General features: G+C 42.0%; 1 protein-coding gene across 1 annotated transcript; it reads right to left on the bottom strand.

Moving 5' to 3' along the window:
• Positions 1 to 4995: 4995 nt before the first annotated feature.
• Positions 4996 to 24452, bottom strand: drg1 (developmentally regulated GTP binding protein 1). Its single transcript, XM_063031376.1, has 9 exons — positions 24305 to 24452; positions 21293 to 21416; positions 18327 to 18502; positions 16044 to 16113; positions 15728 to 15897; positions 14334 to 14464; positions 5648 to 5815; positions 5436 to 5558; positions 4996 to 5328 (listed from the first exon to the last, which is right to left on the bottom strand). The coding sequence occupies exons 1-9, from the start codon at positions 24341 to 24343 to the stop codon at positions 5229 to 5231; spliced, it is 1101 nt and encodes a 366-aa protein (XP_062887446.1). The 5' UTR covers positions 24344 to 24452; the 3' UTR covers positions 4996 to 5228.
• Positions 24453 to 24556: the final 104 nt, after the last annotated feature.

Genomic DNA, 24556 nt, shown 5'->3' with positions numbered 1-24556 from the left:
GGGAGATGTCCTCATTTTTTAAAGAAAGGGGCTTCCCTTCCTCCACTATCAACTCTGCTCTTAAGCGCATCTCCCCCATTTCACGTACATCTGCTCTCACTCCATCCTCTCGCCCCCCCCACTAGGAATAGAGTTCCCCTGGTCCTCACCTACCACCCCATCAGCCTCCGGGTCCAACACTCCATAACTTCCGCCACCTCCAACGGGATCCCACCACTAAGCACATCTTTCCCTCCCCCCCCTCTCTGCATTCCGCAGGGATCGCTCCCTACACAACTCCCTTGTCCATTCGTCCCCCCCATCCCTCCCCACTGATCTCCCTCCTGGCACTTATCCGTGTAAGCGGAACAAGTGCTACACATGCCCTTACACTTCCTCCCTTACCACCATTCAGGGCCCCAAACAGTCCTTCCAGGTCAGGCATCACTTCACCTGTGAGTCGACTGGGGTGATATACTGCGTCCGGTGCTCCCGATGTGGCCTTTTATATATTGGTGAGACCCGACGCAGACTGGGAGACCGCTTTGCTGAACATCTACACTCTGTCCGCCAGAGAAAGCAGGATCTCCCAGTGGCCACACATTTTAATTCCACATCCCATTCCCATTCTGACATGTCTATCCACGGTCTCCTCTACTGTAAAGATGAAGCCACACTCAGGTTGGAGGAACAACACCTTATATTCCGTCTGGGTAGCCTCCAACCTGATGGCATGAACATCCACTTCTCTAACTTCCGCTAAGGCCCCACCTCCCCCTCGTACCCCATCTGTTACTCATTTTTATGCACACATTCTTTCTCTCACTCTCCTTTTTCTCCCTCTGTCCTTCTGAATATACCTCTTGCCCATCCTCTGGGTCACCCCCCCCTTTGTCTTTCTTCCCGGAACTCCTGTCCCATGATCCTCTCATATCCCCTTTTGCCTATCACCTGTCCAGCTCTCGGCTCTATCCCTCCCCCTCCTGTCTTCTCCTATCATTTTGCATCTCCCCCTCCCCCTCCAGCTTTCAAATCCCTTACTCACTCTTCCTTCAGTTAGTCTTGACGAAGGGTCTCGGCTTGAAACGTCGACTGCGCCTCTTCCTATAGACGCTGCTTGGCCTGCTGCGTTCACCAGCAACTTTGACGTATGTTGCTTGAATTTCCAGCATCTGCAGAATTCCTGTTGTTAACATCCCTATAGAATGAGTAATTCAGTGACTAAAGGGCTGACGAACACAGAGGTGTGTATTGGCAATGTAATACAGCTGTCTGAAGCCAGCTTGATAGTGAACCTTGAAAAAAATGAGTTCGGCCACACGAAGGTCACTTACCTGGGAATTGTGGTGACACAGGGGCAGCTGGCAGCGATGCAAGCTAAAGTGCGGGCTATCTCTGACATCCCAACCCCGACAGACAAGAGGGCCCTCAGAAGGCTCTTGGAGATGGTGGGGTACTGTAGGAAGTTTTGCAATAACTCTGCGGTCACTACCCCTCCCCCTCCTACTAAGCCCTTGCGAGAGAAAACTAAGTCGGAATGGGACGACCCTTGTTATTGTGGTCTGGGACGAAACCCAATGAGAGGTTACATTGATCGCAATTCATCAGTGTTTTTGGCCACTATGAAGTTTGCTAAGTTGGAGCCTGGTCTAAGGGATTATTAATAACACATATAAAAGGAACAGAAAATGTGATGGCTGACTGTCTGTCAGGTGTTGACAACTTCAAACTCGCTGTATTAGCCAAATAGCTGATAAAGATGTATATTTGTGTGTATCAAATAATGTATTCATGTTTGTAATTTTTACCCCCGGTAAAAATCCTTAAAGGGGGAAGTGTGACAAGAATACACATAGATTAAGATGTAGCTGGCCTGGGCTGGCACCAGTGGAAACAGCAGTTGGTCTGCCACCTGTCTTCAGGAGAGAGAGAGATAAGGAAAACAATGGAGCAGCATTTGGAGATGTTAATGAAGGAAGGAGAGCTGTCAAGATCGGCTCCCCCTTTGAACCCTGAACTGTTTGAAGTGATGGACAGGCGATACCCCAGCAGGGGGATAAAAAGGGACAGGTTCGCTAAGGCAACACACACGACACCTGAGGTAACAAGACCCTGGAAGCGGTGCGTCTCTCACAAGTTGGTGGGAAGTACCGGGCCATAAACGCACAGGGTGGAAAGGCACGATCGGTGGGAACCCGGTGTGTGTCCACCCTTGCCTGGGTGCTGGGTTCACTGCAGGGAAACGATCGTATCTGGAAACGGAGGGGTCACAGTCGGTGACCTCAGATGACATCACAAAGGACTCGCCCGAAAGCTGACTGCGAAGGTCTGTGTGGAAGCCGTTTGAATATTCATTCGTTTTGCTCTCTCTCTCCTTCCCCCCACTGTCCATCTCCCACGGCAGCGATTACTGCAAACTGAACTAAACTAAATTGAACTGAACTTTGCGTCACTTTGAAACTGGTCATTTACCCCTAGACAACGATAGAGCTTGATTGATCCTGTTATCTTAATTCTGTGTACATGTATGTTTATCATTGCTGAACTGTTGCATTTATTATCCTTTCGATTAGAGTACTGTGTTGCTTGTTTCTTTAATAAAACTTCCTTAGTTCTAGTAATCCAGACTCCAACTGAGTGATCCATTTCTGCTGGTTTGGCAACCCAGTTACGGGGTACGTAACACACCACAGACATAAGGCTCACTGGTCTATAATTACCCAGACTATCCCTACTACCTTTTTTGAACAAGGGGACAACATTCGTCTCCCTCCAATCCTCCGGTACCATTCCCGTGGACAACTAGGACATACAGATCCTAACTGGAGGCTCAGCAATCTCTTCCCTCGCCTTGTGAAGCAGCCTGGGGAATATTCCGTCAGGCCCCGGGGACTTATCCGTCCAAATGTATTTTAACAATTGCAACACCTCCTCTCCCTCAATATCAACATGCTCCAGAACATCAACCTCACTCATATTGTCCTCACCATCATCAAGTTCCCTCTCATTGGTGAATACCGAAGAGAAGTATTCATTAAGGACCTCGCTCACTTCCACATTCTCCAGGCACATCTTCCCACCTTTATCTCTAATCGGTCCTACCTTCACTCCTGTCATCCTTCTTTTCTTCACTTAATTGAAGAATGTCTTGGGGTTTTCCTTTACCCTACTCGCCAAGGCCTTCTCATGCTCCCTTCTTGCTCTTCTCAGCCCCTTCTTAAACTCCTTTCTTGCTTCCCTATATTCCTCAATAGACCCATCTGATCCTTGCTTCCTAAACCTCATGTATGTTGCCTTCTTCCGGCTGACTAGATTTTCCACCTCACTTGTCACCCATGGTTCCTTCACCCTACCATTCTTTATCTTCCTCACCGGGACAAATTTATCCCCAACACCCTGCAAGAGATCTCTAAACATCGACCACATGTCCATAGTACATTTCCCTGCAAAAACATCATCCCAATTCACACCCGCAAGTTCTAGCCTTACAGCCTCATAATTTGCCCTTCCCCAATTAAAAATTTTCCTGTCCTCTCTGATTCTATCCTTTTCCATGATATTGATTTTACTTTTGCAAGTTACTATATAAATTTATCCACTATTTATTGTGGATATGAATTCTATCTCAAAAGAATCCAAAAATTAACTTTAAAGGAGGTCATTAAAGGAAAATTTCAGTTAAAACTAAGTACACTGCTTCAGGCGTCCAATTTTCAGTCACAGTATTTCCTATTTTTAACATTTCAGTAAAGCCCCTTCACACTTGCTCCCAAATTTATCTCAAATGTTTTTGAAATTGCAACACCAACTCGAGTTTAATCCCTCTTTAAGATTTACCATTATTGATGGGCCTTTGAATTCTGTGCCACTGAACTTGTTTTTTTTTTAAAAATAACCTTTACCTTAATAACAGTGAACCTCCTTGGCGACTTTTCTTGTGTGGCCATTTGGGGAGGAAGGAAGGGTCTGGTACTGAGCCTGCAACTCAGGAAGATGAATTCACTCATGAGTGGGTGAAACACTTTGGCCATAATCCCCGTAGATTGTTTCTACATAAACTAGTTTATTGATGCCAACATTCCTGAAATTATTCAACCACTTTGACTACACTTAGGGGCTGTCCTCATACACAAAGTACAAGGTAGTGAATGACAGGATTGAATATCTTACACCTTTTCCTGAATCCTATCCTCAAACCATTATACTTCAGCCATCTAGAACTTTACTTAATCTCTCTATTCCCTCCTTTTCTGTTAGCTGGCTTCCTGTTTACACAGCTTGAAGAGACCGTCTTCTTACAATGTCAGGGATTAATCTGCTCTCTTCTACATTCGGTATCCTATGCATGCTTTTCGATACTTCCTGTAATTCCTGGAGTTACAGGCCTTTAAATAGTTCTCAAACAACTGTAATTCTGAACCCAAATATACTATCTAATTACTGCTAGTTAGTAAATCTGATTGTATTTCTTAAGAGATTTTTCCCCCAGGGAATGCTTGGAAGAAATATGTTTTACAAGGATTAACAGTAGCCTATGCTGCAAGGTCTAAGCTAATAATAAGAACAAGAATACTTGTGGAAAGTAAACTCCAGAACATTTGAGCATCTTTTTAAAGGCAACATTAAATACTGCCTGCTACCTTCCCCACGCCACCCCTCATGAAGAAATGGCAGATTAACAAGCATTGTTACTATTATACAAGGCCCTTTTAAAAAAAACGTTGTTTTCATACCAGAGACAGCTGTACTTCATTTAAATCAATGTACGAATTTGGATATGACAGTCTAACTAAACCATTAATTGCACAGAAAAGACTAGATATTGAGCTTTGATACCCCTTATCCTACAAAGAAAATTAGTGACCAAGTAGCCACTTTTCTCATCAACGAACCTCTAGAGAGGGAAAGCAACAAGAATTTTCAATTCAATTGAATGTCTTTAACCCACATGCCAAAAGAAGCTATAAAAACATAAGTACTTATTTTAATAATGTCAAATCATTAGATGCAATCCCGTTATCCCAATAGTCTTTTATTGGCTGAATTATACACGTGTTTAAAGTCAAGAACCTTTTGTTTCTACATATGCAACTATTTTGAATGAAACACTTTGGCTGCAGATTGAATAAAGGGAAGTACCAGACACGATCACAACCGGAAGTGTTTCATGCACCATATGACAAAACACTGTTACCACCAGGGAGTTGATTTAAGAAATGAACTTTGAAGAATAGAAATAATGTCCCAATTTACTTCTTGACTATCTGAATTACATCCTCATCTTCCAGCACATGGTCCTTGCCAACCTTCTGTGGATTATATTTCACAGACGAACCCCACACCAGAGCACTGGAACAGAAGACAAATAGCACTTCTTTCATCATGCAATCCTAAACTTGTGTGTCACATTCTTTATCAAACACTTTGGCTATGATAATTAAGGAAGGATTACTTACTATTTGAATTCCTTAATTAGGTTTTTATGAATTTTCATGCAGAAATCCTCAACTGTAGTTCTTCGATGTGGTAACACAACTGGGGAAGTGTAATCAGGTAACTGTCCCTTGGGTTTGGTGTAACTGAAATAATAAAATTTCAGTCCATTTAATATTTAAGAATCCCAACAAAAACAGCATTGGATTATTATTCCCATTCAAATGGTACCTACATCCGAACAAGGTGCAAGTAATCCCATATTTTTTCCAAGAGATCATCGAAGTTCCAACGGTGATGTGCGGAAATTGGTACGCAGTGTGGTATTTTATAAATTATATCCAGCTCCTCCAAAGAGATCTGGTCTATTTTGTTTAGAACATATATGCATGGGATATACACCCTGTAGTGGAGAAAATAGGACATCGAGTCTACAGATAAAGTTTCAACACTATCGCCACATGCAATTACTTCAGTTAAAATTGTCTAGGTATTCATTTTTAAATTAGGTACTGGCTCTTAATATTCTAGATGTTCAGATAATAACTTTAGTGTTTGATAATTTACATAGCGCATTAAGTAATCCAAAGGAACTCCATAGATTTCAAATTGTAACATCTTACAAAACTAAACATATTGAACATTGAAGTAACAGGAGTAGTCAATGGTAATAATGCATTATCTCTAGATTTTCAATCACTTAGATCAGTTGTCCCCAACCTCCAGAGGCGATTGCCGATTGCGTAGAGCAAGTGAAATCAGCAATCACCTCTGATCTGGGCCAACATTTACGTGCCGAGCGGCACCTAATTAAATAGCTTGTTTTTTTCAGCTTTTTTCTTAAAGATGTGCTGGATGCGTCTCGGCTGCCACTGCACGCTTCGCGGCCTGTATCGGTCTGCGGCCTGGAGGTTGGGGGCCACTGACTTAGATAATGAATCACAGAGATTGCAAAGCCAGATGGCAAAGAGCAGAATGGATTAAGAACAAAATGCACAGAGTGAAAGTAAAAGGTTGATGTTTGCAGTGGTACAACAATCTGCCAGAGGAACTCAGCACATCAAGTAGCACATGTGGGCAGAAAGAGACTGTCAACACTTCAGTCAAAGCTCTGCATCATTTACTTCTTTCTGCAATATAGATCTCTCAGTCTTTATGCACCTTCGTCCCCCACCAGGAAGGTCTTAAAGCCCTGCTTCATTCTAAACAAAGCTCAATCCTGGTTCAGTCTGAACAATCAACAATTCTTACCCCTCCCCCAACCACCAGCCTCCTGTCCATATGCTGTTCAGCCCACTGTATTCCCCCAGCAGATGCCTGGTTGCTTCAGATTCTCTCATCCATATTTGCAATGGTAGTTGTGTTCCACAGCTCATATTAACAATCTAAACTCGAGAACACCACGTCTAAATTGCAGATATCATCAAATTAGTGACTTGTAAATTCACTCAATTATACTGGCACATTAAAGAATATTAATAAACTAACCAATTGAGGTTGTACATTTTGGTAGTAAGAAGAGGGATACAGATTATTTATATGTAGATGCGAGTCCATGTGGGATATAAGAACAAAATGCTCTCAGATTGCAAGTACACCACAAATTAAAATATCAACTCAAGCTGATTTTGAATTGATGGTGTTGCTCTACTGAAGAAGATAATCTTATGTTACAGGAGGATAAAATGGACAAACTAAGACAGATGGAATTTAATCCTGATAAGTGAGGTAACACTTTGGGGAAGAATAATATGGATAGGACATATACAATGAATAATAATGCTTCAGTGAATACAAGACAAAAATCCACGAAGGCACCATGGTAACACAGCAGTTAGAGTTGGAAAGTGTATGCTCATTCACTTCGGTGGAAGAAATAAATGGACACACTATTATTTAGATGGAGAGAGAATTCAAAATGCAGAGATGCAAAGGGACTTGGGAGTCCTTGTGCAGGATACCTTAAAGAAGGGGCCATGAGAAGGCCTTGGTGGACAGGATTAAGGAAAACCCCAAGGCATTCTATGTAAAGAGCAAGAGGATAATACGTGAGAGAATAGGACCAATCAAGTGTGACAGTGGAAAAGTGTGTATGGAACCAGAGGAGATAGCAGACATACTTAATGAGTACTTTGCTTCAGTATTCACTACAGAAAAGGATCTTGGCGTTTGTAGGGATGACTTGCAGCGGACTGAAAAGCTTGAGCATGTAGATATTAAGAAAGAGGAAGTGCAGGAGCTTTGGGAAAGCGTCAAGTTGGATAAGTCACCAGGACCAGACGAGATGTACCCCAGGCTACTGTGGGAGGCAAGGGAGGAGACTGCTGAGCCTCTGACGATGATCTTTGCATCATCAATGGGGATGGGAGAGGTTCTGGAGGATTGGAGGGTTGCGGATGTTGTTCCTTTATTCAAGAAAGGGAGTAGAGATAGCCCAGGAAATTATAGACCAGTGAATCTTACTTCAGTGGTTGGTAAGTTGATGGAGAAGGTCCTGAGAGGCAGGATTTATGAACATTTGGAGAGGCATAATATGATTAGGAATAGTCAGCATGGTTTTGTCAAAGGCAGGTCGTGCCTTACGAGCCTGGTTGAATTTTTCGAGGATGTGACTAAACAGATTGATGATGATAGAGCAGTAGATGTAGTGTATATGGATTTCAGCAAGGCATTTGACAAGGTACCCCATGCAAGACTTATTGAGAAAGTAAAGAGGCATGGGATCCAAGGGGAAATTACTTTGTGGATCCAGAACTGGCTTGCCCACAGAAGGCAGCGTGGCTGTAGAAGGGTCATATTCTGCATGAAGGTCGGTCACCAGTGGTGTGCCTCAGGGATCTGTTCTGGGACCCCTACTCTTCATGATTTTTTTATAAGTGACCTGGATGAAGAACTGGAGGAATGGGTTAATAAATTTGGTGATGACACAAAGGTTGGCGGTGTTGTGGATAGTGTGGAAGGCTGTCAGAGGTTACAGCAGGACATTGATAGGATGCAAAAACAGGCTGAGAAGTGGCAGATGGAGTTCAACCCAGATAAGTGTGAGGTGGTTCATTTTGGTAGGTCAAATTTGATGACAGAATATAGTACTAACAGTAAGACTCCTGGCAGTGTGGAGGATCAGAGGGATCTCGAGGTCCAAGTCCATAGGACACTCGAGGCTGCTGTGCAGGTTGACTCTGTGGTTATGAAAGCATATGGTTCATTGGCCTTCATCAATTGTGGGATTGAGTTTAGGAGCTGAGAGGTAATGTTGCTGCTATATAGGACCCTGGTCAGACCCCACTTTGAGTACTGTACTCAGTTCTGGTTGCCTCGCTATAGGAAGAATGTGGAAATTATAGAAAGGGTGCAGGGGAGATTTACAAGGATGTTGCCTGGATTGGGGAGCATGCATTATGAGAATAGGTTGAGTGAACTCGGCCTTTTTACCTTGGAGCGACAGAGGATGAGAGGTGACCTGAGAGAGGTATATAAGATGATGAGAGGCATTGATCGTGTGGATAGTCAGAGGCTTTTTCCCAGGGCTGAAATGGCTAGCACGAGAGGGCACAGTTTTAAGGTGCTTGGAAGTAGGTACAGAGGAGATATCAGGTGTAAGTGTTTTTTTTTTACAAACGCAGAGAGTGGTGAGTGTGTGGGATGGGCTGCCGGTGACAGCGGTGGAGGCAGATACGATAGGGTCTTTTAAGAGACTCCTGGACAGGTATATGGAGCTCAGGAAAATAGAGGGCTATGGGTAATCCTAGGTAATTTCTCAGCTAAGGACATGTCTGGCACAGCTTCGTGGGCTGAAGGGCCTGTATTGTGCTGTAGGTTTTCTATGTTTCTAAAGGTTAACCTCCAGGTTGAGTCGGTGGTGAAGAAGGTGAATGCAATGTCGGCATTCATTTCGAGAGGTATAAAATATAAGAGCAGGGATGTGATGTTGAGGCTCTATAAGGCACCTGTGAGACCACACTTGAGGCTCTATAAGGCACCTGTGAGACCAGTATTGTATGCAGTTTTGGGCTCCTGATTTTATTTATTTCCCATTGTAGGGGAATCTAGGACAAGAGGGCACGACTTCATGATTGAAGGATGTCCATTTAGAACAGAGATGCAGAGAAATTACTTTAGTCAGAGGGTGGTAAATCTGTGGAATTTGTTGCCACGAGTGGTTGTGGAGGCCAAGTCATTGGGTGCATTTAAGGCAGAGATCAATAGGTTCTTGATTAGCCAGGGCATCAAAGGGTATGGGGAGAAACATAGAAAATAGGTGCAGGAGTAGGCCATTCGGCCCTTCGAGCCTGCACCGCCATTTATTATGATCATGGCTGATCATCCAACTCAGAACCCAGCCTTCCCTCCATACCCCCTGACCCCTGTAGCCACAAGGGCCATATCTAACTCCCTCTTAAACATAGCCAATGAACTGGCCTCAACAGTTTGCTGTGGCAGAGAATTCCACAGATTCACCACTCTCTGTGTGAAGAAGTTTTTCCTAATCTCGGTCCTAAAAGGCTTCCCCTCTATCCTCAAACTGTGACCCCTCGTTCTGGAAGGCAGGGGAATGGGGTTGACTGGAAGAATTAGATCTGCCCATGATTGAATGGTGGAGCATCTCGATGGGCCAAATGGCCTACTTCTGCTCCTATGTCTTATGATACTATTATAGCTTGGGGCACTGAAGTTCAGCGTTTATTCCAACGTCATCTTTATGGAGTCTGTACCTACTCCCTGTGGAATGTGTGGGTTTTCTCTGGGTGCTCCAGTTTCCTACTGCAGTCCAAAGGGAGGGATGGATAGATAAATAGATAAGGTGGCAGCACACAAGGTATAACATAAACTGGGGTACATAATATAAAGGCAGGGAGACTAAGTACAGTTTTAAAACATTGCTTCAGTGACTGTTTCAGTGTGTATAATCCTGGTCACCACACTAAGGTAGGATGTAATTGCACTGGACAGGGTTTAGAGGAGAATTCACCAGGTTGTTGGCAAGGATGCAGCATTTCACTTATAAGGAAATATTAGATAAAATGAGTTTGGTTTCCTTGGAGCAGAAGAGGTTAATGGGAATCTGACTGGTTTCCAAAAATTATGAGACTCAAAGAGGATTGTGAGAAACTTTTCACATAACAGGTGTGAGAATCCAGATTAGGGCAAGGGGGAAGAGGTTTAAAGGTTAAGCTTTTCACCTTGATGAAATCAGGGACATACTACATGAGATAGGAATCTCATGACATTTTTAAGTACTAAGTGCTTGGAAATAGAATTAATGTAGATGGATGCCTGCAATTGTCATGGTGAACTGAAGGTCTTTCTGCGCTTATGATCTATGGCATGAGCATTTTATTTTGGAAGCTTTTCTAAATCTGAAATGAAGATGATTTAGACCACACCTAGCGAAATGCACACAAGTCTGCTTGGCATTATTATAGAAAAGAGGCACTGCAGAGAAGATGCTCACATGTATAAAATATCTAAGTGAGCACTTAAAATGCAAGGCACCAAAACTATTAACACCAAGGGCCAATACATCATATTAGTATAGATGGGTGCTTGATCGTCAACGTGGATATGGTGGCAGAAGGACCCATTTCAGTGTCACATCATTCTTATGATTTACAAATAAGACTCCTAATGTATGTAATCTCACATTTCTGACAAGGATAAATAAAAGTCAAGATTTTCTAGAACAGGCCCAACTCGTTCTTGTCAATTTTTGAGTTAATTGGCAATTGGCCTTTATCCCTTTGAAACATTCTGATCCACATACCTGTTCAAATGTCCTTTAAACATTGGAATTGTACCTGTCTACAGATTCCTCTAGCAGGTCAGTCCATTTACCCATCATCCTCTGTGTGAAAATGTTGCTCCTCAGGTCCTTTTTAAATTTCTCCCCCTCCCACCTTAAATCTATGTCCTCTAGTTTTAGACACCCCTACCCTGGGATTAAGACAGTGACTATTCACCTTACCTATACCCTTCATGATTATATGCAAAGTCATCCCTCAGCCTTCCACGTGCTCTAGCCCTGGTCTCTCCACTCCCTCCTTATAACTCAAGCCCTCCTGGTAACATCCTTGTGATTTTTTTCTGCAGCCTTTCCAACTTAATGACATCCTTCCTTTTAGATGGGTGACCAGAACTTTGTACAATGCTCCAAGCAACAGTTGCAACATAACATCCCAACTCCTGTACTGAAAGCCATGATTAATGAAGGTGGCTTAGCAACGACTTTGCTGTCTATATGAAGTTTGCATGTTCTCCTGTTGACCACATAGGTTTCTCCTCATACCTCTCACCTTACGTTTATGTCACCTAGTTTTAGTATTCTAGGAGAAAGACTTTGACCATTTTACAGCCCTCTTGCTCCTTTGATTTCGATGTGAATCAAAGGCATGCTGGTTGGCTGCTAGATTAACAGACCAATGTAAATAGAACATAGAACAGTACAGCACAGTACAGGCCCTTCGGCCCACAATGTTGTGCCGACCCTTAAACCCTGCCTCCCATATAACACCCCACCTTAAATTCCTCCATATACCTGTCTAGTAGTCTCTTAAATTTCACTAGTGCCTCCACCACTCACTCAGGCAGTGCATTCCACACACCAACCACTCTCGGAGTAAAAAACCTTCCTCTAATATCCCCCTTGAACTTCCCACCCCTTATCTTAAAGCCATGTCCTCTTGTACTGAGCAGTGGTGCCCCAAGTAAAGGTCATTATACTACCCCAAATTGTGGACACAATATTAGAGGAACAGAATCAGAATCAGGTTTATTTTCATCGGCATGTGTTGTGAAATTTGTTAACTTAGCAGCAGTTCAATGCCATACATAATATAGAAGAAAAAAAAAGTAAATCAATTACAGTATACCTATTCCGAATAGATTAAAAATCATGCAAAAAACAGATTTTTAATGTCCATTTAGGAATCTGATGGCAGAGGGGAAGAAGCTGTTCCTGAATTGCTAAGTGTATGCCTTCAGGCTTTTGTACCTCCTACCTGATGGTAACAGTGAGAAAAGGGCATGCCCTGGGTGCTGGAGGGCCTTAATAATGGTTGCTGACTTTCTGAAACACTGCTCCTTGAAGATGTCCTGGGTACCTTGTAGGCTAGCGCTCAAGATGGAGCGGACTAAATTTACAACCCTACGTAGCTTCTTTCGGTCCTGTGCAGTAGCCACCACCTCCCCCCCCAATACCAGACAGTGATGCAGCCTGTCAGAATGCTCTCCACTGTACATCTATAGAAGTTTTTGAGTGTATTTGTTGACATACCAAATCTCTTCAAACTCCTAATGAAGTATAGACACTGTCTTGCCTTCTTTACAACTGCACCAATATGTTGGGACCAGGTTAGGTCCTCAGATTTTGACACCCAGGAACTTGAAAATGCTGAGTTTCTCCACTTCTGATCCCTCTATGAGAATTAGTATACGTACCTTCGCCTTACCCTCCCTGAAGTCCACAATCAGTAAAGTGAAGGCATTAGTGACAGCCCAGAAAGGAATTATGAAAATGGATCCTGAGTGAGGCACTACAGTTGAACAGACAGACTGGAGAAGTTGTCACTGTTTTCCTTTAGAGACGGCCGAGGGTAGATTTGTTAGGATACAATGATGAAAGGGTCTGGACCTGTTTCAATCAGTTTCCAGTGAGATCTTTTACACTATACCTCACACCGTTCATGATGATCAAATTAGTTTACCTTTGTGCAATTTTAATCCAGTTTCAACATTTTTTTAATTAATTCTTATCACTCAACATGGATTTCAGATCAATACCTCCCTTATTCTTCCTCCTGAATGCTTTGGAGCTTCTAACAGCCTAGGCAAATGAGCCATTGACAAAGGTCTGTCAGTTATGGTATGTGAAATAGATCACAATGCACCATGAAATCAGTGCTTTACTGGGTTAGCAACCCAAATACATAAAAAACACAGAACAAGAGCAGGCCCAGCCCCTCAAACCTACTCCCCATTCCATAATGCTCATCACTGATCTGCCCTAGGCCTCCACTCCTATGCAAGCTCTCCATTGCCATCACTTCAGAAGTGTTCTAAAAAAATGCATCCACCTACTATTTAAACATCTCTAGTGATCTCACCTCCACAACCCTCTGGTTAGAGAATTCCACAGCTTCACCACCCTCTCCAATTCAATTTTATTGGAATTAAGGGTTATGAGGAAAAAGAAAGTAGGTGGAGATGAGTCCATGGCCAGATCAGCCACAATCTTATTGAATGGCGGAGCAGGCTCGACAGGCCAGGTGGCCTACTCCTGCTCCTATTTCTTATCTTCTTACTTTATATGATTGCCCTCTTTTCTTTTAAATTGTCCCTCATTCGATTTCCTCCCCCTAGTGAGGAACATCTCAACATCTACACACTCTTGTCCCCTCAAGATCTCTTTTATGTTTCAACAAGATCATCCCCCATGCTTATAAACTCCAAAGAGTATTTAATCTAACTCTCTCATTTCAGGAGTTAGCCTAGTGAATCTCTTCTGGGCAGCTTCCATCTCTAGCATATCCTTTTTCGAATGAGGACCAAAAATGTACACGTTTCTGATAAGGGTCCTCTGCATAGTGTTAACTCTGTTTCTCTTTCCATATATCCAGTCTTGACCTGTACAACGTTTCCAACAATTTTTGCCTTTATTTCAGATGTCCAGCATCTGCAAGTCTTTGATTTCCATCCACATACACTGTACTCCAGATGTAGATCCTCTATTTTTAATCTCCAAGTCAGATCCCTTGCTTAATGGTATTGATTCATGGCATAAAAAAAGATTGGGAATCCCTGCTCAAGGTCAATACATCATAGACAACAGCACCAAGATCCCTCATTTGAATTCCCTCTCTATTTAAATAATCGTATGTCTTTCAGTTCAAGAACACCTGATGCAGATGTCAATACATAACACTTACCGATTACCCTCCACCACATCAATCAGGTCATCTGCTGTTGCGTCGCTGCGTAATGTAACATCAGCATTGTGGATTTTATATTCAGCTAGGATACTTTTCACAGTTTCCATGTCCAGCTCGGACTGCACACACTACACAAAGGAAAACATGTATATATGTAACTAAACACATCCCAAGATGTTGTATTTGCATTTTTGCCAAGTAATAAAAGATGGATGTCAGAAGATGAAACATCACAGCAGTTAATTCTTCAGCTCATCTGCAGTTACATGTTTGTGCTAACTCAATCTTTTGCTGGAAGAGTTCTTAAAGGCATTGCCACTTTAGCCTTTTTTGTGACTCAGTGACTTATCAGGGCATTTGATCACAGACAGAGCCTGGAGATCATCCTGTAAGTAACTATTGTATAATGTTTCTTGGCATAAGGAACATAAAGGCTTGGCATAAAAATAGAACTGGTTGAACCTGCAAGCTTAAGTGCTGTGTTAAGTGCTAAGTTCACCATAAACACTTGATGCAGATGCGTATGATTTAGAATTAGGGATTCCAAATAGGAGCACTACAGTCAGAGGTTAAATCTTGTGTATAATTATATACACATCCATAGATTTCCTAGCCGATCTGCTACATTTTTGTTTAATTCTTGAGAAAGAGAAGTCAATTATTAGCTCCCAACACAGCAGAGCAGAAAAATGATGACAAGAAAGGCACCAACGAGGGTTGTAAAGCAGTAATTGAAATACTCCAGGAGGAGGAAAAATATGTTACACCTACCTCTTTATCATGTGGACCGCCAACAGTAACATTGCAGTGGCCTTCAATCAGGCTGAAGAAACTTTATTGTTTTTGTAATGGGGTGGGGGAGGAGTATTTGTGTACAAACCGCTTTGAGCATGGAGTGGATGGTGGGGAAATGCAGAAGGCAGGTTTTTCCATACCAGGGTTGGTGGGTTTATTAAACGATGCCAGAGTGAGTGATCAAGGCAGATACAATAACAGCAATTAAAAGACTTTTAGACAGGTTCATGTATGGAAATGACTTGAAATGATATGGGCCAAATGCAGGAAAACAGGACCAGCTCAGCAAAGCACCTTAATTGATATGACCAGTTGGGCCAAAAGGCTTGTTTCTGTGCTGAATAACTCAATGATTCTAAATGAACTTTCCAAGTCTTCGTTTGCTGATATTGCACTATGAGATTTAAAGACCACCATATTCACGGATAATAGAACAGTGTAACCCATCACAACCATAACAAACACCAAACCACTGTTTCAATCAATTTCCACTGAGGTCTTTTCCATCCCACACCCTCCAGGCAGATCAAATTGGTTCACAACTTTGTGGAATTTTGATCCTGTTTCAAACTTCATAATCAATTATTATCACCCACCGTGGAGGTCAGATTAATGCCTCCCTTGTCCTTCTTCCTGAACCCGATGTTGGGAGGCTGCTTGTTAAGACGGATTCCAAATCCTTCCACCTCATTCTCAATTATTTTCTTGTGTACCAAAGGCTTCAGCACATCGAGTACGATCAAGATTAAGTTGCAGGTTCGAGCCACTGAAAGAAAAAAATATTACTGGTTACATTGTGCCTTCTTATGCACACCAGGTATGCTGGAATAATAAAGAAATATTCAGACCATTTTTTTTTGCTCTTAAGACAGACTTGATCTTTAATCATATGTCAAAACTTCTAAAGCTTACCAGCAATAACTTGTCGCCCACGGCCTTTGCCATCTTTGGCTCCTTCAATGATACCCGGAAGGTCAAGCAGCTGAGCAGAAAGACAAGCACATTTAAAACGGTAAGTGTCCAAAGTGTTAGACAAGCTACAAGCCCATGGTATTACAGGAAAGATTCAAGCATGGATAAAGCAGTGTCTGACTGGCAGGAGGCAAAGACTGGAAATAAATGAAGCTTTGGTTGGCTGCCGGTAACTAGTAGTGTTCCACATGGGTCTGCGTGGGACCAAATCTTTTTACGTTATATGTGAATGATTTGGATGATGGAATTGATGGCTTTGTTGCAAAGTTTTCAGACAATATGAAGATAGGTGAAAGGGCAGGTAGCTTTGAGGAAATAGAGGCTACAGAAGAATGGGCAAAGAAGTGGCAGATGGAATACAATGTTGGGAAATGTATGGTCATACACTTCGGCAGAAGAAATGAAAGGGTTGAGTATTTTCCCAAGGGAGAGAAAATTTGAAAATCTGAGGCGCAAAAGATTTGGGAGTCCTTATACAGGATTCCCTAAAGGTTAATTTGCAGGTTGAGTCTGTGGTGAGGAAGGCAAATGCAATGTTAGCATTCATTTCAAGAGAACCAGAATATAAAAGCAAGAATTTAATATCGAGACTTTATAAAGCACTAGTGAGCCCTCATTTGGAATATTGTGAGCAGCTTTGGGCCCTTTTTCTTAGAAAGGATGTGCTGAAACTGAAGAGATTTCAAAGAAGGTTCACAAAAATGATTCCAGGATCAAACAGCTTGTCAGATGAAGAACATTTGATGGCTCTGGGCTGTATGCACTAGAATTTAGAAGAATGAGGGGTGACCTGATTAAAACCTATTGAATGGTGAAAGGCCTTGATAGAGTGGACGTGTAGAGAATGTTTCCTATAGTGGGAGAGTCGAAGGTCAGAGGACACAGCCTCAGAATAGAGGAGCATCCTTTTAGAAAGAAGATGAGGAGGAATTTCTTTAGCCAGAGAGTGGCAAATCTGTGAAATTCATTGCCACAGGTCTTTATCTATAATTAAGACAGAGGTTGATAGATTCTTGATTGCTCAGGGAATGAAGGGACATGGGAAGAAAGGCAGGAGATTGGGGCTGAAGAGGAAAACTGGATCAGCCATGATGAAATAGCAGAGCAGATTGATGGGCCAAATGGCCTAATTCTGCTCCTATAATCTTATGGTATTGCACAATGCTCACAGGTTGTTTATACTTCCTTCAAGGACATTTGCTTGCTTGCATTTCTTACACAGAGAGAGGAAGGAGGAGTTATTTAAGTGACAGCTGGTATCCAGTATGGTGAGATAAATAGGAGGTCAGATGATATAGACCTCAGACACATGTTTTGGACACTGAATGAGCTTTGTTGTGCCCGCAGAAAAAGTGCATTTTTGGAGGATCGATCAGGCAGATCGATCAGTGGCTCTTGCAGTGAAAGGAAAAGGCACTGACTGGTCGAGAGTGATTCCATGTGTCCACCCTTGCCTGGGTGGTAGCTCCACCACAGAAAACCGGTCCCCTTTGTTCAAGTCACAGTCAGTGACTTTTAAAGGATTTCGGAGTTCAATGAGAAGATCGACGGCGTCAGCTCACCTGAAGACTCAAATCCTTCTCCATCACTACTCAATTCAATACCACGAACTGAAATGAACTTTACTCATCATCGTAAGACTGTATCTTTTTACCCCTAGACTTGAAGAAACTTGTTTTTCATATATTTTCACACTTACTGATATACTTACTTATATATAATTATCGCTAACCTGTCTGATTTATCTACATTTATAATACTGTATTGTGTAGTTACTAATAAATATTATTAGTTAATAGCAATACTGGACTCCAAAGTGTTTTCCATTTCTGCTGGTTCTTTATTCCCGTCATGGGGTACGTGACAACAAAATCAGATAAAGTGTCTTCAAGTTCTGTCCCAACATCATCTACCATCTCTGGTTTTCAAGCAGATGCTTGTGTTCCATACAACTTCCAAATGGTTTTACAAAATACAGTTTATACAGCATGTTTAATAGTGTTCTCCCTCATGTTACTGCTTCCATCACACAGTTAAAAGGTAATGTGTTATCATGGCTAAATACTTTCTGTTGACTGTAGTAAACTGAAGCTCCTTAAACACACCAGAGGGGAAAATGAACCGACATTTACAATTCTAAGCTCACATATTGTTAGTGAGCTCAGAAATATAACCAAATATTGCATAACTTAACTCTGCCTACAATTACAAATCACATCGTACCTGTATCTTAGCTCCTTTATAGCGAATCACTCCTGGTACAGTGGTCAAAGTAGTAAACTCATAGGCTGCCACTTCAGAGTACACTCCAGCCAGATTACTTAGTAGTGTAGATTTCCCAACAGAAGGGAAACCCACAAACCCAATCCGGGCATCCCCAGTCTTTGCCACATCAAACCCTAGCATCAACAACAGAAAGAGAAAGAGAGATCAATAAAAACATATTAGCATAACAATTCATCAAAATTATACAAGAACATCTTTTAATTTGTGCCACAAAAAAGCAGCAGGCAATAGCCATCTCCAACAAGTCTGATTAACTATCTTTAACATTTAATGGAATTACCATTGACAAGTTCCCTACCATCAATACCTCGGGGGTAAAAAAAAAACCAAAAAATTAACCCGCTTTGCATGTTTTGTAGCTGTAAATGAGAGTCAGAGACTAGCTATCTTGCATCAAGTTACTTACCTACTGACAACAAAGTCATTCTCCAGCTACAAGACACAGGTCAGGAGCATGATGAAATATGCATTCACTTGATGAATGCAGCATTATCAATCCTCAAGAAACTCGACACTACACAGGGCAAAGCAACTAACTTATTGACATCCAATCCATCCTAAAAATTAATTCCTCCACCACTTGCATACAATGGCTATATCCTGTAGTTAACTTGACTAAACTACTCAACTACTCCTCCAAACCCACAACCTATACCACCGAAAAGGACAAGGACATCAAAGAAATACCAACAACTCTGGAGTGATCTTCAAGTCAGTGTCCTGACTTGGAAATGTATCGCCAATCCTTCATCAACACCGGCTCTAAATCCCAGAACTCCTAACTGTACTAAGAGTATCTTCACCAAAAGGACTGCAGTGATGAACCACTAATTTCTTAATAACAATTAGGCAATAAGTAAATACTGGCCTTATCAGTGATGCTCAGACCCTGAGAAATGAGTAGTTAAACGAAACCATAATGTATACAAAACCAACATCTTGTATACCATAAAGCCTTGCGGAGCACCTTTCTGCTGTACCTTCCCCAGTTCATTCCAATGACATTACGTTTCTATTACAGGTACCTGCATCAATTTCATAATCACCTCGTGGTTTTAGAAATTGTCACTTATCAAATCATTTCCAGCTCTCTACAGCCAGTGGTTCAATGAAGTACCAGCATGACAGCTACTCCCAGGTTATGTTCAGGACCTCTGTTATCTCAACACTTGTTATAGTTATTTGCCCTGCGATCAAACTCGCCAACATAAGCCAATCCCATTTGCCTACGTTACGACCATATTTCCCATTCACATACCTGTCCAAACACACGAAGGTGGCTCATTCCATAAAAGCTTCAGCGTGAATAAGTTGTGCTTCAGGTCCCTTTAAATCTTTCCCCTCTCACTTTAAACCTACGCCCTCAAATTTTTGATTCCTTTTTCCTGGGAAAAATATGCATTCACCCTATCTATGCCCCTCACTATTTTATCCATTTCTGCAAGATAATCTTCCAGTCTCACTCCAAGAAATAAAGTCCTACCTGCCCCACCTCTTCCTATAAATTAGGTCCTTGAATCCTGGCTGCATCCTTTCAAATAATCATTCACTTGTTCCTGCTTAACAATGTCTCTCCTATGACAGAGAACTAAAACTGTACACGATACTTCAGATATGGCCTCACCAATGTCTTAAACAATTGCAATACAACATTCCAATTCTTTAATTCAACACCCTGACTGAAAGCCAGCATGCCAAATGCCTTCTTCAACACTCCGTCTCCTTGTAATGCCACACCGTTGAGCTATCTGCTCTTACACCGTCTTATGAGCAGCAATTTCATTCACTTGAGTGGGGATTTACAACCCTACCAAATAGGTTCTTCCCTACTTTCCAAGATATTTTCTTTGAATGTTCAAAGATTTATGTGTTAAATTATTTCAGTGTTAATGGACATAATTTTTTTAGAGCAATTCAAACAAACTATTTAAAGCAATTTTAATATGAGACATTTAAAAACTGTTGCAAAGCCTCCATAGTTTTTGACAGACAGCATGGGTCATCAGATTTTATTCCCCTTCAAAGGGTGTTGTGTAAAACCTCAGCAATATACCTAGTTCCACAGAAGCCTCATCACACCTTGCCAGGGGGTTGAAGGACAAGAGCATTCAGACCTCTGCATTCAGGCAGATTTCAGGGACTGCAGGTAGAGAAATCGAGAAGACAGGAAGCTTGGGACTGCAGCTTGATCCAAGCTACTAATTTCCCCAAAGAGACAGAAAGAGTCAGCCTCCATTATGGAGATATAAGACTCCTGCAGATGCTGTAATCTGGAGCAAAGAAAAATCTGCCAGAAGAACTCAATGGGTTACGCAGTGTCTGTGGAGACAAAAGGATGGTTGATGCTTCAGGTCAAGTTCCAATGCAGGGTCTCAGCCAAACTATCAGCCCTTTCTTTGCCTCTACAGATCCTGTTTAAAGTACCAAGTTCTTCCAGCAGTTTACTTTCTGATCAACCTCCTTTACCACCACCCTTGCTGAGCTTCACTCGCTCTCTTAAGATTCCCAGCCTTGCTCAGGATAGTATATAGTGACATATACATACTTTGAATATAAATTTACTTTGAACATTGCTTTGGAATACTTTCATGGTCCTATTCCTCTTCTTTCAATCATTAAACTCTGCTGCAAATTCCTTCCCTTATCAACTATAGCTACTCTTTCAAAGTCCTTCCCAACAACATTCTCACCAAGTACATTACCTCACTCATTTTATGACTCATGAAAATGCATTGTTCTGCTACAAGAAACGAGTTACAGTGGGATACTCTAAACAATACACAATGGCTCTGAGAACTTTAAACGTAATATCTTGTTAAAAATCAACATCTGAACATCCTAAATTTGAACAAATAATAATGCATTAATTCACTTTCTCAGAAATTCTAAGACAAATCCAGTACCTTCACCAGGTCCTCCTCCACCTCCTCCTTTGGGAGCGATGAGCTCTCGACGTAGTTTGGCCAGACGGGCTTTCAGCAGCCCCAAGTGGTGAGCTGTTGCTTTGTTTTTCTGTGTCCTGGCCATCTAATCCAAAACAAACAAGGGAGAGATTTATTGAACTACTACATCATATCATTCAGTTATTGTTACCAATAAATGGTGAATATGTACATGATGGTAGTTTTACAATCACTACTAACTCAGATACTACTTTGATAATTGATCATCCAATTAGAAAAAATCACCAACTTATCTAAAGGAGTTAATTATTTATGGGGGAGGTAACTTCTGTTGTTCTGTAGGATTTAAAATCTTCAAATTCAATCTTCAAGACTGTAATGCTTAATTGAAACAAGTGTGACATTTTATTCTCCAAGTCAATCCCTCTTACTGAAAACAAATACCTTAAATAAGGGCTTGTTGATTCTATAGTCTGTTACAAGTGATAGTCTACTCACCATACCCCCGGAATTCAACTCTTTTGTCCTTATTTCATTAAATTAGTACAGAGGTTTAAAGCAAAACCCAAACCAAACACTTAACTTATGAGCAAGTTCAGTGTTGCTTGATCAACAGTGTTGACAACATTTTCCACTTTGAAAGAATAAGTTGAAACACCTCATTTAAATAAGATATTAGTGACATTAGCTTTGTCATGCTTTTTGTGGACAGAATATTACTGGAAAATGTTTCACTTGGTTGAACAAATGTCATTGCAGTTGCACTAGAATATAAACACATGAGAAACTGCAGATGCTGGAAGTTCAATCCTGATGAAGGGTCTCGGCCTGAAATGTCAACTGTCTATTCAGTTCCATAGATGCTGCTTGACATGCTGAGTTCCTCCAGCATTTTGTGTGTGCTGTGCTAGAATATATTGGCTTGGAGCACAGCTAACCAGAGGAGCCCAGGAGCTAGAATGTTGTTAGAGACTGCTGTCTTAGCCAAGTTCAGTGCTTTCAACCTTTCCCCGATTTCATGAACAGCATTTTCTACCAAAGCAACAACTTCAGGGAATTGTGTACTGTTCACTTGGTACTTCTGAATTAAGGTGGTTACAAATCAGTCACAACTGAATCTGACAATTCAAGATCACTAATCCATTCAATTAATGGAATTGTTTTACTATCTATAGTTCCACTGCTCAACCAGTATGTAGATCAGTGTTTTGGTATGCCGAGTATCATTTTCTACAATTCCTTTGAATATGTCCTATCAGATTGTTATGTGGAATACAACACTGTTGCATTTAGGCCATAAGACACAGGAGCAGAATTAGGGCATTTGGCCCATTGAGCCTGTTCCACCGTTCCATCATGGCCCATATTTTATCCTTCTCAATCCCTTTCTCTTGCCTTCTCTCCATAACACTCAACACCCTTACTAATCAAAAATCTATCAACCTTCACTTTAAATACACCCAATGGCTTGGCCTCCACAGCCACCTCTTGCAATGAATTCCATGGATTCACCACCCTCTGGCTAAAGAAATCCTGCTTCATAAAAGGACATCCCTCTATTCTGAGGCTGTCCCTTTTCCCCCACTAGAGGAAATATCCTCTCCACATCCATTATATTTTTTTCAATATTTGACAAGTTTCAATGAGATTTCCCCCTCATTCTTTTAAACTCCAGAGTACAGGCCCAAAGCCAAAGCCATCAAACACTCCTCATACTCCTCTTTGATGGAATACGAAGTCTCATATGTGGCCAGCTTTGAACTGCTGGGTTTGTTCGGAATTCCTCCCAATTAGTCCACTGAAAGTGCCATACAGCAGAGATTGTCCTCAGTGAAGTCAAAACTTTATCTCTACACTCCTAATCAGTAACCAACATATCACTGTGACAGGTCGACCAGTAAGGAGATGAAGTACATCCCTCATACTGCTCTCCCTCGGAACCAATCAGGCAGGCATGCCTTTATAAAATCAGAAGCTGCTTCAGGTAATGATTTTTGGGATTTCACTCCACACCACCTGCCCTAATAACACAGAGTAAATCTCAGCTGCTACTCTCAGTAATTCTTGCACATGACTTAACACTACATCAAGTGAGGGAGAGGAGAATACTTACTCACTAACTATTAAAAACCTGAAGGACTTCCCTCTCCTAACCGTGTATCACCACCTCCTAGGTCTCTCCTAGCGATAGGACAGGTCATACACAGGAACTGCAATGAAAAAGTCTGGCTGAAAGGAAATACTCTTCAATAACAAACAGGTTCTGTTTTTACAGACGTCCATTAGTCAGTGGGGTTTAGAAGTTGAACATTCATTACTCAAGGAAGGCCTTCAGCTGTTACTTGTTTAGTTAACAGGACAGTTGTCAGTTTTGGAATAACGCCCTAGGTGATGTTCGCAAGTCAAACGGACTCATTCAGCTTTGTTTTGGGTAGCAGGGGATGAGTGAGTTCATCCATTTTTGAGATTTTTACTCTAATGAGCAAAGTGACTTGATCGACCATTTCAAGGAGCAGTCAGCAGTGAACCCATCCTGCAATCCTGCAGTCATCCAAATTAGACTGGATAGGATAATGGACAATAAACTTCATAATGCAAAATGTACCACCCAAATAGCGCCCAAAAGAAACAAGTGCAAGGGATTCCCATCAACTCGAAATAACCATTACGACTTGGAAATATGCCACCATTCTAGTTTGAAGAGATTATCAATAAAAAAAAATCAATGGATTATGAGACTATATCTCCCAGCAATAAAGTTAGCCTGCACCAAAACACCGGGATCGGTCTCGTGTGTTCATCAGAGCAGCCACAGTTAACTGCCAAAGAAACGCAGTAACATCCACGTGAAAATGAGTGTCCCCAACTGGAGGAGGAGGAAAGTAAAACGCCAGCGAGGGACAACGTGAACGTAGCCGACTGGGCCAAGACTCCGGTGGACAGGGTGAGGCCCTAGAATTGCTTGCCCCGGCGTCTCAGCCCTCTCGGTGACCAGCCCCAGCCTCCCATTACCTCGGCCTCGATTTCCGATATCTTCTGCAGGATGCTCATCCTGGCGTCGCGCCCTCCGCGGTCCTGATTGCCGTCAACCTACCCTCGAAGTAGCTCAGCAACGGCCCGATGCCCGCCGACTACCGCTCAACTAGGCACGGCGGCGTGATCGGCGCATGCGCCTTACCACCACGGTTGCTCAGCAACGCCCCCTACCTGCGGGAAAGGCGCCGAGTTATTCTCACTCGTGACGAGCGGGTAGGAACCCAGTTA

Source organism: Mobula hypostoma, chromosome 23, assembly GCF_963921235.1.
Source record: "Mobula hypostoma chromosome 23, sMobHyp1.1, whole genome shotgun sequence".
In the NCBI taxonomy this organism is placed as follows: Eukaryota; Metazoa; Chordata; class Chondrichthyes; order Myliobatiformes; family Myliobatidae; genus Mobula; species Mobula hypostoma.
The sequence above is the reverse complement of the archived record's forward strand: the minus strand, read 5'-3'. Positions and strand labels throughout refer to the sequence as shown.

Excerpts from the sequence above, each read along its gene's own strand:
- drg1 (XM_063031376.1), bottom strand. The coding sequence starts at position 24,343 with ATGAGCATCCTGCAGAAGATATCGGAAATCGAGGCCGAG. Across the intron at positions 14,465-15,727 it reads GCATTAATCTGACCTCCACG|TGTGTGCAGTCCGAGCTGGA; the intron begins GTGGGTGATAAT and ends TCCTTTGTGTAG. Across the intron at positions 5,329-5,435 it reads CTAATTAAGGAATTCAAATA|TGCTCTGGTGTGGGGTTCGT; the intron begins GTAAGTAATCCT and ends CTTCTGTTCCAG.